Here is a 17,346-nt window from a genome sequence, read left to right as displayed (position 1 = left end):
TTGCAAAAGTATTCATCCCCGTTGGCGTTTTTCCTATTTTGTTGCATTACAACCTGTAATTGAAATTTATTTTTATTTCATGTAATGGACATACACAATAGTCCAAATTGGTGAAGTGAAATGAACAAAAAATACCTTGTTAAAAAAAATAGCTATTTTTTAAATACGGAAAAGTGGTGAGTGTATATGTATTCATCCCCTTTGCTATGAAGCCCCTAAACAAGATCTGGTGCAACCAATTACATTCAGAAGTCACATAATTAGTTAAATAAAGAATACCCGTGTGCAATCTAAGTGTCACATGATCTCAGTATATATATATATACACACCTGTTCTGAAAGGCCCCAGAGTCTGCAACACCACTAAGCAAGGGGCACCATGAAGACCAAGGAGCTCTCCAAACAGGTCAGGGACAAAGTTTTGGAGAAGTACAGATCAGGGTTGGGTTATAAATAAATACAAATCAGAAACTTTGAACATCCCACAAATCCATTATTAAAAAGTGGAAAGAATATGTCACCACAACAAACCTGCCAAGAGAGGGCCACCCACCAAAACTCACAGACCAGGCAAGGAGGCATTAATCAGAGAGGCAACAAAGAGACCAAAGCTAACCCCGAAGGCGCTGCATAGCTCCACAGCGGATATTGGAGTATCTGTCCATAGGACCACTTTAAGCCATACACTCAACAGAACTGGACTTAACAGAAGAGTGGCCATAAAAAAAGGCATTGCTTAAAGAAAAAAATAAGCAAACACATTTGGTGTTCGCCAAAAGGCATGTGGGAGACTCCCCAAACATATGGACGAATGTACTCTGGTCAGATGAGACTAAAATGTAGCTTTTTGGCAAACCAAAGGAAAACGTGATGTCTGGTGCAAACCCAACAGCTCTCATCACCCCGAGAACAACATCCCCAAAGCATGGTGCTGCCACCAACATGCTTCACTGTGGGGATGTTTTTCCCATCGGCAGGGACTGGGACACTGGTCAGAATTGAAGGAATACAGGGAAATTCTGAAGGGAAATCTGTTTCAGTCTTCCAGAGATTTGAGACTGGGACAGAGGTTCATCTTCCAGCAGTACAATGACCCTAAGCATACTGCTAAAGCAACACTCGAGTGGTTTAAGGGGAAACATTTAATGTCTTGGAATGGCCTAGTTAAAGCCCAGATCTCAATCCAATTGAGAATCTGTGCTATGACTTAAAGATTTCTGTACACCAGCAGAACCCATCCAACTTGAAGGAGCTGGAGCAGCTTTTCCTCGAAGAAGGGACAAAGATCCCGGTGGCTAGATGTGCCATACCCCAAGAGACTTGCAGCTATAATTTCTGGGGTGAATAGTTGTGCACACTCAAGTTTTCCGTTTTTTTCGTCTTATTTCTTGTTTGTTTCACAATAAAAAAAGATTTTGTATCTTCAAAGTGGTAGGCATGTTGTGTAAATCAAATGATACAACCCCCCCCCCCAAAAGAACATTTTTAATTCCAGGTTGTAAGGCAACAAAATAGGAAAAATGCTAAGGGGGTGAATACTTTTACAGGCCGCCCCCAGGTGGTGAGGGTAGACAGCACATCCATCACACTGATAATTAACACGGGGGCCCCACACGGGTGCGTCTCAGCCCCCTCCTGTACTACCTCTATACCCACTACTGCATGGCACAGTTCCAACTGCATCATCAAGTTCGTTGACGACACGACAGTAGTAGGCCTGATTACCAACAATGATGAGATGGCCTACAATAGAGGTAGGCACTCTGATGGTGTGATGCCAGGTATCAACCTCTCCCTCAACATCAGCAAAACAAAGGAGCTCATTGTGGACTTCAGGAGGAGCCAGACTGGACACACCCCCATTATCAATGGGACTGCCGTGGAGACGGTCAAAAATGTTAAGTTCCTCGGCGTGCACATCTCCGAGAAGCTGAAATGGTCAAACCACACAGACACTGGTAAAGAAAGCAAGACAGCGACTCTTTAACCTCAGGCGGCTGAAGAAATTCTGTCTGTCCCAGAGGGCCCTTGAAGTGTTCTACAGGAGCACCAGTGAGAGCATAATGTCGGGCTGCATCACAGCCTGGTACGGCAACTCCACCACCGCTGACTGCAAGGCTCTACAGAAGGTGGTACGCTCAGCTGAGCACAACATTGGGTTCACATTGCCTGTCCTCCAGAATACCTACAACACCAAGTGTTGCAGGAAGGCCAAGAAGATCATCAAGGACCTCAGCCACCCAAGCCATGCCCTGTTCGCCACGCTTCCATCACTCAGACGTGGGCAGTATGGCAAAAACTGTCAGACTGGCTGATAGCTTCTTCACCCAGACCATCAGGCTGCTGAATAGTCACCACTAGGCAGCTACCCCCCCACACACACCCTGGATTTCCTACCCACTGCCCACCCATGGACACACTACAGCCCCCCCCCCCCCATTGACCTGCACTGTTGGAGAATTTCACAGTACCCTGCTATTATATCCATCAATTACACCTGTGCATGTGACTAATAATCTAGTCAATACATTTACTTGTCTTGGTGAAAAGATTCTTATAAACCGTTATGCTTTTCTGTACAATCTTTGTTTGCAGTCTGCAGTCCATGAAGACCTGCTGATATCCAGTGTTGCTGGTGGGATTGACTGGACCTCTGAAGGTCGCATACCCTGGCCCCTGATCAGGAGCCATTACTCTTCCTTCCCGAGTCGGAAACAGGACCGAATCACGAGGGACAGAGACCCCACCACCACACAGAACACAACCAGTGGACAGGTGGACTGAACAACCTCAGTCCGGTTGGTCATCAGAGAGACAGAGACTCCAGTCAGGGATCCAGTCTGCAGCCCAGACCCTTCTCTTCACAGTCTCAGTGCAGAGATGAAGCAGGGCCTGGGGCTGATAGAGATAGACCCTCCTGTTCCTATGATACAAACACCACAGTATCCATGATGAACAGAGCAGGTCACCCTGGGCTTTAGCCTTCACAGAGAGTGGTGGGAGACCCCCCTAGTGGTAGTCTTTCAAGAAGTATCTTCTCCTTCAGGATCTCATTTAATGCCTAGTAACTGAGTTCATAAGAAGCCTAGAGTTGGACCTAGGTCTAGCCTTCCTCGGTTACCTTATTTTTACCCCATTAATAGAGATCGTGTTCGGATGGGCATTCACCACAAGAGGTACCTAGCCTATACCACAGCACACAATCCTAACGATACCCAAACAATGGCTAGAGGTCAAGGAGGGAGCTCAAAGACTAACCACCTGAGGGTGGTGGCTCCTGCTTCTACCTCCTCTGGTGTCATTGGGTCACAACGTGGGAAGCCGTGCGTTAGGACAGACGCGGATAAGCGCTTCACGGAGGCGACTTATGTGAAGAGGCACCAGATCGTTCACACCAAGGAAAGGCAAATCAAGTGCAATTTATGTTACAAGAGCTTCTCCTTAATGAGTTACCTAATCAGACCTAGGAGTGTCCACAAGTGGCTGAGATGTACAAAGGGAACCCTTCTTTATCTGACATAGTATAGTTATCATGTGTCTTGGGGTGAGGGTAATTAACCACATACCCCTCGTTAACCCTTTGTTAAATTGTCATTTGAAACAGGATTGTGTAACTACCTGTTTTTATATAGACAGTAAACCTAAGCTATATCAAGGACAGTTTAATATTTACCTTACTGAGCTGAATAAAGTAATATTATTTTGTACTCTTACTAACACAGTATTATTTCTAAACATGAGCTTAAAAGATATTGACCGTAGTTGAATTTATGTGTAACGTAATAAGCAGTACCGTAGTTCAAAGAACAGCACGCATAATTTTTTATTGTAGTTCACCACACCCTTTGACCTATGATTTATGCCAATACGATCCTCTCTATTCAGTGTAAGCGGAAGTGAACAGCGACAACAAACAATTTCCAAGTTAGCATCGTCATTTAGACGTTTATTAACACCCTGGACCTCAAAATATGACCAATCGAACCGTACAGCATAGCATCTTTACCTCAGGTAGTATTTAATTTTCGTTGGAGACAGGACTTGGGGTTGATATATGTTATCTAGGTAACGCTGCTAACGTTGGCTAATTGTAACCGTAACGTTATGATTTTTCACACTCAAATAGCCTCCATTGTGGAGGTGCTAGCGAATGCAGCCGTGGCAGAGATCTGTAAACTCGTAGACGACGACTATGCAGTGTTTCGTTTAGAAATAAGTCAAAGCCAGAAAGAAAACGGTGCATTGAAGAGGAAACTTCAGCTATTGGAACTGAAGGTGTCACGGGAGCGCGCAGAGAGGACAATGCGAGAGCGCGTCCTCACCAGTCGTCCCAGAAGTGTCAAGACCCTCGACCGATATAGAGGAATGGCAAGAGGTACATTTTGCCCGGTCCCTCCCTGTATGTGTTTGGATAGTATTCAATAATTCCTCTGATTACTTAGCGATCTTGCAAGAAGTTACTAAAAGTGTTACCTAACATCCTTGACAATTCTAGACATTGTCAGTAGTGTCCAATATACAGTTGAGCATTGACGTTGGCTAACCTAAGCACCCCTCAATCACTCTCTCAGGTGAAGGACATCTCACTGGACGCTACAGGAGCTTTGGGAAGCCAGCGGGACACAATACATGGAGAGATGACCAACCAATCACCTTTGATGAGGCGAGAGGAACCTCAACCCAGCACATCATCACGATAGAGGTCAGTGTAATAGTGTGTCAGAAAGGATTCATACCCCTTGACTTATTACACCGTTTGTTGTGTTATACCCTTAATTCAAAATGGATTCAATTGCTTTTTTCTCTCACCCATCTACACACAATACCTTATAATGACAAAGTGAAAACATGTTTTTAGAAATGCCAGCATCCTTTAGTCGCCTCTCCACTGTTGACGTTGAGACTGGTGTTCTGCGGGTGCTATTTAATGAAGCTGCCAGTTGAGGACTTGTGAGAGGCGTCTGTTTCTCAAACTAGACACTAATGTACTTGTCCTCTTGCTCAGTTGCTTATCGGGGCCTCCCACTCCTCTTTCTATTCTGGTTAGAGCCAGTTTGGTTTAAATAATGCAAAAACACAGTGTTGGAGAAGAAAGTAAGTGCAATATGTGCCATGTAAAAAAGCTAACGTTTAAGTTCCTTACTCCTATGATGAGAACATTTGAAAGCTGGTGGTTCCTTTTAACGTGAATCTTCAATATTCCCAGTTAAGAAGTTTTAGGTTGTAGTTATTATAGGAATTATAGGACTATTTCTCTCTATACCATTAATATTTATATTATACCTTTTGACTATTGGATGTTCTTATAGGCACTATAGTATTGCCAGGCTAATCTCAGGAGTTGATAGGCTTGAAATCATAAGCAGCGCTGTGCATCAAGCATTGCTGAGAGCTGCTGGCAAACGCAGGAAAGTGCTGTTTGAATGAATGCGTATGAGCCTGCTGCAGCCTACCACCACTCAGTCTGACTGCTCTATCAAATATTAAATCAGAATGAATTATAATATAATAAACACACAGCAATACGAGCCTTAGGTCATTTATATGGTCAAATCCGGAAACTATCATTTCGAAAACAAAAGCTAGCTAGCAACTTACTTTGGCTCCTTGCAGCCACCAGGTCCTTTTGATGCTGCACTCTCGTAACAGGTGGTCAGCCTGCCACGCAGTTTCCTCGTGGATTGCAATGTAATCGGCCATAATCGGCATCGATGTACGTCCTCAATAGCTTTGCCCATGCTAAAACAGGAGTTTTGGGCACTAGAGTCCTATCTATCTCTGTGGTACATCATTTATTGGCCATAACGGAGCTTGTGCGATTTCCCTGTGATGTTGTTATCCAATTCAACTCATGTACCTGTAATAACCTCCTCTCTTCTTGTGTCAGTCAGCAGATGTTGTGGCGGCAGGTTCTGGAGGATCGTCTCTGGTCAAGCAGGAGAGGACTGAAGGGGAGGATCCACAACACAGCAGAGACATCCAGACTGGAGAAGCGGCTATAGTTGCACCCCTTGTCACCACGGAGGACCACGTGACCGCGGTGCAGCCCAGGACCCGACGCATCATCACGGAGGTCAATGGAACGCTGAACGCCGTCGTCAAGTCCGAGACCGACACAGAGACTTTAACTGTAACACAAAGGCTCTTACACACAGGATCTGACCACAGATCAGACCCAGAGAGACTGGGGCTGAGGCCACTGGGCTGTCCTCCGGCTCCCAGTTCAGAGTATTTACTTTACGGTAACCCAAATCCGAGGATGGTTCATTCCCATCGGGACTCAGGTGACGCATTAGAGACTGGCAGTGATCCGTCTTGTTTTTCCGCTACAGAGATGGACCCTGACAACATGCCCTTGGGTTTAGAGACACAGACTGATCTGTCTAGAGGGGACCGGAACCGGTACAGTAGTCGTGTACACTCTGAAGGGTGCCTAGATAAGAAAGGAGAGGGTCTGGTTGTAGATGAAGTGATTGTGAAAGTGGAGGGCGACGTTCCTCCCACATGGAATGCAGATAGTCACCTAGGAGACGGACACTCACAGGGAAGAGATTTCTTAGATTACAGGGAATGTTTAGAAACTAATCCAAATGTCACAACCCACTCCCCTTTACTCGCGCTCAGAGATCGTGACCTCGTGTCCACATCGATGGGGCCTTCCGATTCACACAACTGCCTTTTTGATCAGGTATTGAACTCAAATGACAGGGCTACAGCCCAGGCTCAGGGAGGGGCAGCCACATCAGGCAATGTTAAAGAGAAACGGTTCCTCTGCATGTTCTGTAACAAAGGCTTCAGCTGCCCCCAGAAAGTGAAGATCCACCAGAGGATCCACACAGGGGAGAAACGCTTCAGCTGTACCCAGTGTAATATGCGCTTCGTCCAGGCTGGTGACCTGAAGAGGCACCAGAGGGTCCACACAGGGGTGAAACCCTTCAGCTGTACCCAGTGTAATATGCGCTTCGCCCAGGCTGGCCACCTGAAGAGGCACCAGAGGGTCCACACAGGGGAGAAACCCTATAGCTGTCCCCACTGTGAGAAGAGGTTCTCCCGACAGGACCAGCTCAAGATGCACCTGAAGGTCCACACGGGAGAAAAGCTGTTTGCTTGTACGCACTGAGCTACCTCAGGATACACCAGCAGAAAAAACATTCCACTTTTGAGCATAGAAAGTAACCATTCCACTCGATAGCTTCTGACGTTTAGATCAATCCCTGCATTAAGACCAAGATTAGTTTTCATTGTTGTCTGCAGAAAAGATCGACAGATGCGTTTGGAATAACGTCAGTAACAGAATCTGTGTTGAATATTCCTGGGTAGAATATTGCATCAAGACATTGTGATATAAGGCATATTTAAGCCTAAAAAGTCCAATTAAATTGTATTTGTTACATGATTCATAAACAACAGGTGTAGACTAACAATGAAATACTTACGGATCCTTATCCAACAATGCAGAGTTAAAGATGCATTTTTATAAAGTAAAAAAATTGACAAATTAACAATAACGAGTAAAAATAACATGGCTACAGGGAGTAGCAGCACCGAGTCGATGTGCAGGGGTACGAGGTAATGGAAGTAGCTATGTACATATAGTTAGGTACTAGGCCTTACAGATAATTATGTGTGGGGCACAGAGATGGGGTAGTCATTTAAAAATCATGTTAAACGCTATTATTGCACACAGTGTCCGTATTATGTGACTTGTTAAGCACATTCTTTTGTCCTGAACTTATTTAGCCATAACAAAATGGTTGAATACTTATTGACTCAAGACATTTAAACTTTTAATTTTTCTATAATTTGTAAACATTTCTAAAAACATAATACCCAATGCCATACCAAGCAGTGAGGAAGCCAGTCAAGATGCTCTCAATGGTGCAGCTGTAGAACTTTGAGGATCTGAGGGGTCCATGCCAAATCTTTTCATCCTCCTGAGGGTGAAGAGGCATTGTCGTGCCCTCTTCACAACTGTGTTGGTGTGTTTGGACCATGATAGATCCTTAGTGATTTGGACACCGAGAAACTTGAAGCTCTCGACCTGCTACACTACAGCCCAGTCGATGTGAATCGGGGCTTGCTCGGCAATCCGTTTCCTGTAGTCCACGATCAGCTCCTTTGTCTTGCCGACATTGAGGGAGAAGTTGTTGTCCTAGTACGACATTGCAAGGTCTATGACCTCCTCCCTATAGGCTGCCTCCTTGTCATCGGTGATCAGGTGTACCACCATCGTGTTGTCAGCAAACTTAATGAGGGTGTTGGAGAAGTTGTGGGTGAACAGAGAGTAAAGGAGGGGACTGAGCACGCACCCCTGAGGGGCCCCCGTGTTGAGATCAGTGTGGCGGATGTGTTGTTGCCTACCCTCCTGGTTGGGATCTGCACGTACGGTCACTGTGGGGACGACATTGTAAATGTACTTATTTATGAAGCTGGTGATCAATGTGGTAAACTCTTCAAACAGTCCTGTAGGTTAGCATTACCTTCATCGTACCATTTCCAGTACCACTTGCACTTGTACTTCCCGTTTTGAGTTTTTGCTTGTGTGCAGGAATCAGGAGGATAGAGAGTAATGGTCAGATTTTCCAAATGGAGGGTGAGGTTTGTGTTTCTGTGTGTGGTGTAAAGCTGATCTAGAGGTTTTTTTTCGCCTCTAGTTGCATTAGGTAAAACGGATATCAGTTTCACTTCATTAAAATCACTGGCCACTAGGAGCGCCGGTTCTGGATGAGCATTTTCTTGTTTGCTTATGGCCCTATACAGTTTGCATCGGTTTGTGCTGTTAAATAGACAGCTATGAAAAATATAGATGGAAATTCTCTTAGTAAATAGTATGTTCTACAGCTTATCATGAGGTATTCTAGCTCAGGCTAGCAGCATCTTGAGATTTCTTTAATGTTAGAGATTGCGCACCAGCTGTTGTTAACAAAGACACACCTCCCCCCTAAGTTTACCCGAAGCTGCTGCTCTGTCCTGCCGATACATAGAAAATCCAGCCAGATGTATATTATCCATGTCCTTGTTCAGCCAGGACACAGAGAAACATAGGATATTACAGTTATTCAGGTCTCGTTGATATGATAGACTCGAACAGAGCTCGTCCAGTTTGTACTCCAGTGATTGTATGTCCGCCAGTAGAACGGAGAGCGGATGCGGTTTATTCACTCGGCGACGCACATCAGGGTGCCCGCAAGTCAGCCTGGTTTACGCCGCCGCCTCTTTCTCCTCTAAGTCTCTGGGATTATGGCCAGGTCAGGTGTAAGCAATATGTCCCGCGCCGCCGACTCATTGAAGTAGAAATCTTCATCAAAATCAAGGTTAGTGATCGCTGTTCTGATGCCCAGAAAACTATTTTAGATCATAGGAAATAATGGCGGAAACATTATGTACTAAAAAAGGTAAGATCAGCTAAAAGAAAAACACAAAATAGCTGAATTGGTCAGGAGCCCGTAAAACGGCAGCGATTACAATCCAGTAGGGCTGTAATGGTATTGTATTCGTACACCTCGGTTCGGTCCGCACTGTGAACCCAAACGAATATATGGGCCTAATGGCTTCACAGTCGATTATAACTGCGATGGGCACAGATTGTGGATAAAAAGTTAATAGTACTGCTCAACTGGAATAGCCTATGCAGAGTGGCGGATGTAGCTTGTTGGCCAATCACAAGTCATTAAAGCGACACTACAGTCATATAGTCTCCTTGTGTGGCTAAGTAAGCACTCCTTACTTGCCACTGACAGAGGGCGACATGGGGGTGGCGGAATATAGCTGGTCGAGGAGGGCTCCCAGCTGACTCTGTTGACACTACTTGTCAATCCTTCTTTCTGTAAATATGTTACCCATATTTATTGGTGGCTGTTATAGAATTCCCTTCCTGTGAGTTTTCTAACTCCAACCCATCCCCCAGACTGTGCCAGAGAGACTTGGGGATCATAAACTGTCTCTCCCAAACTCCCAGTGGCCTCTGCTACCAGGCCACCGATAGGTTGCTAGGGGGCAGGACACCTGACAGTCCTTCTGCCTGCTCAGGTCAGAGCCTTCTTCGTCTCTCTTCAAGTGGACAAGACTGTTGCATTGCAGGGACAGAAAAGCACATCCATCTCATATGTCCTCTGGAAATAAAAGTTATTTAGTGTGTGTAACTCTGTGGGGTTGCCTTATTCCTCTGACCGGGAAAATCTACAGAGTGCATCTCAGGTACTTCCTGTTTGAGCTTCTGTTTGTAAACAGGAAGCAGGAGTGTAGAGCTATCATCTGATTTGCAGACGGGGAGACGAGGGAGGGCCTTGTATGCTTGCTTGTGGGTTGAGTAACAGTGGTCTAGGACTTTATCGCCACGAGTGGCAAAGGACAAGTGTTGGTAGAAGTTGGGTAGGGGGAATATCTTGTCTGAAAGCCATGTTTCAGAAAAAGAGAATATTGCAGTTACGAGAGTTTCGTTGGTAGCAAATCCATGATCGGAGGTCATCCATCTTATTATCAAGTGACTGGCCAATAGAATCGAGGGAAGTGGTGGCCGGTTTTCCCTTCGCCTTAGTCTCACCAGGGCGCCCGCTCTCATCCCTCTAGCCCGAAGATTGTGTCTTAGGTACACAAAGAACCCTGGGCAGATGAGTCGAAGTCCGGAATTGAGGTTAATAACTGCCAATCTGATGTTCAGAAGTTCTTGTCAATCGTAAGAAATGATAGTGAATACATTTAGTGCAAAAATGTAACGATTAACGCCAAAAGAATCACAAAATAGCAAAATGAAGTTGGAGCTTGCAAGATGGCAACCATACAATACAGTACGGCACCATCTTTCATATTTTGGGCCTTCTTTTGACACCGCCTGATACAGAGGTCCTGGATGACGGGGAGCTGGTCCCCAGTCTGTTACATATTGTGGTTGTGCTGTGAATGCTTTATGATGTTCTCAAATGCCTTTTTCATTACTCAACTACTTAATTTTTTCCCAAGACACTTTTAATGAAAATTTATGCAGTTTATGGAGTTTTGTGTTGTTTTCATATGTTGTATTTAACTTGTTTATGTTAAATAAACACAAAATTGAACTTTTCATTCTAAGACTCATTGAGACGGTTTAATATACATCTTTTGTGGAAAAATTCTTACACAGGGACAAACAAATGAATCATTGTTTACTGTCAGTGCTGGAGAGGTTTCAACCAACTCAGTGAACCACAGTACACATGTCAATCAGGAGCTCTCCCTGGGCAGACCCAGCAGTTGCCTTACATACGGCTATACACAGACAAGTTATTTGAGCATAATTAATTAATTATTACCGTTTCATAACATGTGACAGACCAATACCTCATGAAGCTTCTCCTCTCTATGCTGAGACATCTTTAGTTTGTTCTCAAAACAAGGTCTGGGCGTACTGCCAAATTGCAGCTCCTGATAAGAGGAGGATTTGTTCAGTCAACCACTTGCATGAGCACAGAAATTGGTTTATAGAACAGCACATTAATAGAATACAGAAATGTGTTACAAGAAAAGCACAAACATTAAAATTCCCATTACACATCACATCTGACCTCGCCCTATTATGCATACACCGACAAAGTGTTATAACTTAAGGTTACTTTTGTAACCCCGGTTCTCTTTCAAATACTTGTTTCGATATCACATATGGGGATTTGTCAGGATCGCCAATACTCTTGGAAGGACCTATCAAAAGTGTCTGTTGGAGACAGACGGGTATAGTGGCGAATGAGGTGAGGTCCTAACCTTTATAAGGAGCCATTCTCCCACCCTTGGGTCATTCACAAGCATGCTTCTCTTCCGCCTTTGCGAGCAGGGAAATGCGATATTACATCTCACTCATATTATCAGGGAAGCAGGGTTATGAAAGTAACCTTAAGGTCTTTCAAATGCTTGCTTTTTTTAACCCCTTTTTCTCCCCAATTTCGTGGTATCCAATTGGTAGTTAGTCTTGTCTCATTGCTGCCACTCCCGTATGGACTCGGGAAAGACAAGAGCTGTGCATCCTCCGAAACAACCCAACCATGCCGCACTGCTTCTTGACACAATGCCCACTTAACCCGGAAGCACCAATGTGTCGGAGGAAACACTGTACACCTGGCGACAGTGTCAGTGTGCACTGCCCGCCACAGGAGTTGCTAGTGTGCGATGGGACAAGAACATCCCTGCTGGCCAAACCCTCCCAATTGTGCGCCGCCCTATGGGTCTCTCGGTCGCGGCCGGCTGCGACATAGCCTGGACTTGAACCCAGAATCTCTAGTGGCACAGCTAGCACTGTGATTCAGTGCCTTAGACCACTGCACCACTCGGGAGGCCTAGCCAGGGTAGTCTTAACATCAGCAACCCTCAGAGGCTCTGAAACTAAGGGAGTAAGCACCAACAAAATGACTGTCTCCCTCACCATTATAAATCAATATAATAGTTCCGGCAGGATACCATTGAAGAGAGAAAGACCTTTCGAGGGTGGCAGCCCAATGAGCGAAAATCACAACACCCTAGCATGAGCTCTCGTTCAATCCAAGTAGATGTGCAATGCGCATACTGGACAATGATGGGGATGCCCTTCTGGGGAACGGGACAGGCAGAAAGCCATAGGCTCCAAGCTGTCGACAATGAGAAAATGTCGACCTGGGCCAAAGGATGGGGTTAAGTACATTAACCTGAAAGACCCTGGGCATTATACAGGTGCAAACAGTGTCTGGTAGAGCACAGTCCATACACTCACTTAAGGACAACACAAAGTATCTTAAACACAATAGACATGTCCCAGGATGACTGAGTTAGCAACGTGCCCCCCTAGAAACGACATAACAGTCACGGATAAACTCTATTACTGTTCGTACCTTGGCAAGCCAATAAAAGCGACTAGAGGACCTTAACAAACCATCTCTCCATCCAGAAAAGTCCTGCAGGGAACATAAGACCATGGGAAACAGTGTAGGAAGGAACAATCTGTTTCGTCACACCACTAAACTCAACAACTGTAAAACAGAGAGTGTGCACTCTCTTCCAAGTCGCGGGCCCTTACTTCCTTTTTAAAAAATGTATTACTGGCTATGTTAAAGCATCTGGGTGAGGTAAGAAAATTGCTTTGATCTCTTTGGTAAAAACCCTGAATGACGATAGCTGCCAGGACTGGTCGTGAGCAGGGTGTAGCTCCTGACCGGAAAGTCACTGGTCATCGAGGGACTCGAAGATGAGGGGGAGGCACTATTACCTTGCTCCGTTTATACGGGGAAAGGAGGGTAGGCAACATAAGAGGAATAGCATACGACATCACCCTATTTTCATGGGTGTGTCAGCTCTTACCCCAGATGGCGTGGACACCGGTATGGGGATGGGGTCTCCCAGGGCCCTCACAGGGTCATTGCTTTTACCAGGCTGCAGCAAGTCAGTCCGGATAGATGCGGGAAGCAGGCTTTCTCGGGACAGAGCAGCCAGCGGCTGACTTAAGACGTCAGGCAGTATAGCCGAAGGAAAAAGGAAATGACTGCTAAGTAACTGGGGCGGCAGCGTAGCCTAGTGGTTAGAGCGTTGGACTAGTAAACGGAAGGTTGCAAGTTCAAACCCCCGAGCTGACAAGGTTCAAATCTGTCGTTATGCCCCTGAACAGGCAGTTAACCCACTGTTCCCAGGCCGTCATTGAAAATAAGAATATGTTCTTAAAAAATAAAAAAAACTGGTATGTCTTGGCCCTGCTTCATGGAGGAGGGTTGTCAAGAGCGAAGATACTTTTGCATATATAGTGTATGTAGACACCTCTTCAAATTAGTGGATTTGTCTATTTCAGCAATACTTGTTGCTGACAGGTGTATAAAATCGAGCACACCGCCATGCAATCTCCATAGACAAACATTGACAGTAGAATGGCCTTACAGAAGAGCTCAGTGGCTTTCATCGTGGCACCGTCATAGGATGCCACCTTTCCAAGTCAGTTCGTCAAATTTCTGCCCTGCTAGAGCTGCCCGGCCAATTTGAAGTGCTTTTATTGTGAAGTGTAAATGTCTAGGATAAACAACGGCTCAGCCGCAAAGTGGTAGGCCACACAAGCTCACAGAACGGGACTGCCGACTGCTAATGGCCGTAGCATGTCTGTCCTCGGTTGCAACACTCAATACAGAGTTCCAAACGACCTTTGGAAGCAACGTCAGCACAGTAACTGTTTGTCAGGAGCTTCATTAAATATGTTTCCATGGCTGAGCAGCCGCACACAAGCTTAAGATCACCATGCGCAATGCCAAGCGTCAGCTGGAGTGGTGTAAAGATGGGCGCCATTAGACTCTGGAGCAGTGGAAAGTCAAAAAATTAATCTCGGTTTGTTGGATGTGTGTGGAAGTGTGTGTGGAAGAACTTGACTAGCCTGCACAGAGCCCTAACCTGAACCCCATCGAACAACTTTGGGATGGATTGGAACGCCGACTGCAAGCCAGGCCTAATCGGCCAACATCAGTGCCCAACCTCCCTAATGCTCTAGTGACTGAATGGAAGCAAGTTCCCACTGCAATGTTCTAACATGTTGTGGAAAGCCTTCCAAGAAGAGTGGAGGCTGTTATAGCAGCAAAGTGGGACCAACTCCATATTAAATGCCCATGATTTTGGAATGAGATGTTCTACGAGCAGGTGTCCACATACATTTGGTATGCTAACTCCTGTAAAATGGGTAGGCAGAGGCCCGGTTGCGTGAACCAATCGCAGTAAATTCCAAACGAGAAAAATCTAAAGCTTTGTGGATTAGAGTGTACCAGATAGCTGTTTGGGGCTCTGGCGCCTTGGTGAGGGCGCCGTCCCATCCCCCTTCTTCTCTAAGACCTAGAAAGTAAAGTAAATCATTATTATACTGACTGATCTCTAGTTAAATGGAGAGGGTTCTCCATAACAGATCCAAGTTATCTTTGCCATGTGGAGGAAAAACACATCTCAGAACCTAAAAAGGGCTGAGAGGGTTTCACAATGAGCCCTGGAACCATGTTCTCCCGTAGAACAGGGATGAAAATATGGTTAGGGTTCCCCTGCCTTGTAGTCCATAGCAGTGGTTTTCAACTGGTGTACTTGAGGAACTCTCAGGAGTGCCCCAAAACTATGGGACTCCCAATCACGGCCGGTTGTGATACAGCCTGGAATCGAACCAGGATGTCTGTAGTGACGCCTCAAGCACGGAGATGCAGTGCCTTAGACCACTGCGCCACTCAGGAGCCCATAACAAAAACAGACTACAATTTACATACATTTAAAAACATTAACATGTAATGTATGTGTGTGCATCTATCAGTTACACATACATGTTCAGTACATACACACAACAAGTAGGTCACATGAGGTAGGCGTCATGCCATAAGGTGTTGCTTTATTTGTTTTTTGATCATCTAGACAGGTGGAGACCTGGTCCTCAATCAGGACTTCTACTCAGAGACTCTTTGTTGATACAGTCCCAGGTCTTGAATCATTTTGCATTAAGTGTGGTACCATCTCTTTGAATTATCAAACCATTAAAGTGTCAAGTAATCAAATCAACTAACATGTTTGAATAGTATCAAACAAACTAACATGTTTGCATTGTATTCATAGCAGTCCCTCATTGCCCAATCAGAAGATGCTCCAAAGCAGGGTGCTCATATCAGATGTCTTGATTCAACATCCTCTCACTCTGTATCTCTTACAGTCAGTAGACATGGAGGATGGGAAGCCTGATCTGCTGCTGGTCACAGATGAGACAATAGACGATGGACCAGAGAACATTGACCTGCTGAGTAGACAAAAGATGGCCGACGCATCTTAGCCTCCCGCCAACCATCTGCAGGAAGAGGTTTTAACCCATAACAGGTGCAGCCTGCCTTCTATAGGATCTATTCACTGGAACATGGACCCTGTGACAACACAGACACTCCCTGTCCTTCATCATCCTCACACTCTCCTAATGTTAAACCAGACCTCAGATAATGCCAGTGTCTCAACGCTAAGTAGCTACACAAACCCTTTGACAAATAACAGTAGTAGAGGCGGAATCAGTGAAGGTGGCAGCACCAAAGAGAAGCGCTTCCCGTGTTCAATTTTCTCAAACTGTTGGAGGATGCACATGGGGAAGAAATCAATTGGCTGCCACCTGTGCCAGGTCAGTTTCTCCCACTTGTCCAACCTGAAGAGGCACCAGAGGGTCCACACAGAGGGGAAATCATACAGCTGGCCCCAGTGTGGGAAGAGGTTCAGCATCAGGTGACGATGCCCCCGAAGGTCCACACAGGACAGAGGTAGTTTACTTGTACTCACTGAGGGAAGAGGTTCTCAGAGAGGAGCTACCTCCGGATACACCAGCAGAAAATGCACAAGGCCCATGTACAGAGTATAGTGACATGTAATGTAGTACTAGTTAGTTTGTAGTTAATTCTGTTGGTTTTGGATGTATATGGAACTGGATGAGGTGAATTGAGGAAAGAATGAGTATGATGAGACAGAGTAGATGATATGGTGATGGTTGGTGTGATGGTGTCTGTAAAAATGCTTCACTGATGAAGAGTCAACCTTGTCCTGTTTGATGCTGGTGTTTTATAGTGAGATGATAGTGCCTTAATTCATGTTTACTTGACATGAATTAGTGAAGCTGTGTGTAATGTAATGTTGAACCTTATCCAAAGTATTCTAAAACAAATTTTATCAAAGCGAGGTACCAGATTTACAGAAAAGGTTAAGTGTTACCATAGTGACAAAAGTTATTTTTGTCACATATAATTGTGTGCAATAAAAGTACTGTACTTCATGTTATGTGAGTGTAACCATTTTGTTGAAATGAAATACAAAATCAACATTCTTTTTTGTTGTTCATAATCTTAGGGACTGAGTTTCCCTTCTCTCAGTCGAACCAAAACATTATACTTCATTCTTAAATCAATACATATGGACATGTTTTTTTATGAAACTCCAATGGCTCCATATTGTCAGGTACTTGAATCACAGTGTTAGAGATGGGCTTGACTGTGGTTAACATTTTATAATATCATGTAATGTCTGTGTGTACAGCAGAGTTTCTAATATAAACCTTTATGCTTTTCTGTACAATTTGTGTTTACAGTTTGCAGTCCATCAGGACCTGCTGATATCTAGTGTTACTGGTGGGATAGATTGGACCTCTGAGGTCACAAACCCCGCCCCCTTGGATCAGGAGCCGTCGGTCTTCCTTCCTGAATCGGAACCAGGACCCAACAGTGAGGGACAGAAACTCCACCACAACCACCACACAGAACACAACCAGTCGACAGGTGGACTGAACAACCTCGGTCTCTCTGATGACCACCAGGACAGAGGCTCCAGTCAGGGATCCAGTCTGCAGCCCAGACCCTTCTCTTCACAGTCTCAGTGCAGGGATGG

The 17,346-nt window shown here is 45.1% G+C and overlaps 2 protein-coding genes across 4 annotated transcripts in view; both read left to right on the top strand.

Moving 5' to 3' along the window:
- Window positions 1-17,346, top strand: part of LOC124012423 (zinc finger and BTB domain-containing protein 41-like) — a 78,742-nt gene that overhangs the window by 26,568 nt on the left and 34,828 nt on the right. The window lies entirely within an intron of this gene.
- LOC124012460 (zinc finger protein 358-like) lies at window positions 3,879-7,750 on the top strand. Of its 2 annotated transcripts, none has more exons than XM_046326096.1 (3): window positions 3,879-4,375; window positions 4,572-4,702; window positions 5,888-7,750. In XM_046326096.1, the coding sequence occupies exons 1-3, from the start codon at window positions 4,105-4,107 to the stop codon at window positions 7,118-7,120; spliced, it is 1,635 nt and encodes a 544-aa protein (XP_046182052.1). In that variant the 5' UTR covers window positions 3,879-4,104; the 3' UTR covers window positions 7,121-7,750. The 2 variants fall into 2 exon arrangements, with proteins under 2 accessions (XP_046182052.1, XP_046182051.1); XM_046326095.1 differs by having other exon boundaries at window positions 3,879-4,399.

This window comes from Oncorhynchus gorbuscha, linkage group LG24, assembly GCF_021184085.1.
Source record: "Oncorhynchus gorbuscha isolate QuinsamMale2020 ecotype Even-year linkage group LG24, OgorEven_v1.0, whole genome shotgun sequence".
Classification (NCBI taxonomy): Eukaryota; Metazoa; Chordata; class Actinopteri; order Salmoniformes; family Salmonidae; genus Oncorhynchus; species Oncorhynchus gorbuscha.
Note: the sequence above shows the minus strand (reverse complement) of the source record. Positions and strands in the feature narration are given on the sequence as shown.

Excerpts from the sequence above, each read along its gene's own strand:
- LOC124012460 (XM_046326095.1), top strand. The coding sequence starts at position 4,105 with ATGATTTTTCACACTCAAATAGCCTCCATTGTGGAGGTGCTAGCGAAT. Across the intron at positions 4,400-4,571 it reads ATTTTGCCCGGTCCCTCCCT|GTGAAGGACATCTCACTGGA; the intron begins GTATGTGTTTGG and ends TCACTCTCTCAG. Across the intron at positions 4,703-5,887 it reads AGCACATCATCACGATAGAG|TCAGCAGATGTTGTGGCGGC; the intron begins GTCAGTGTAATA and ends TTCTTGTGTCAG.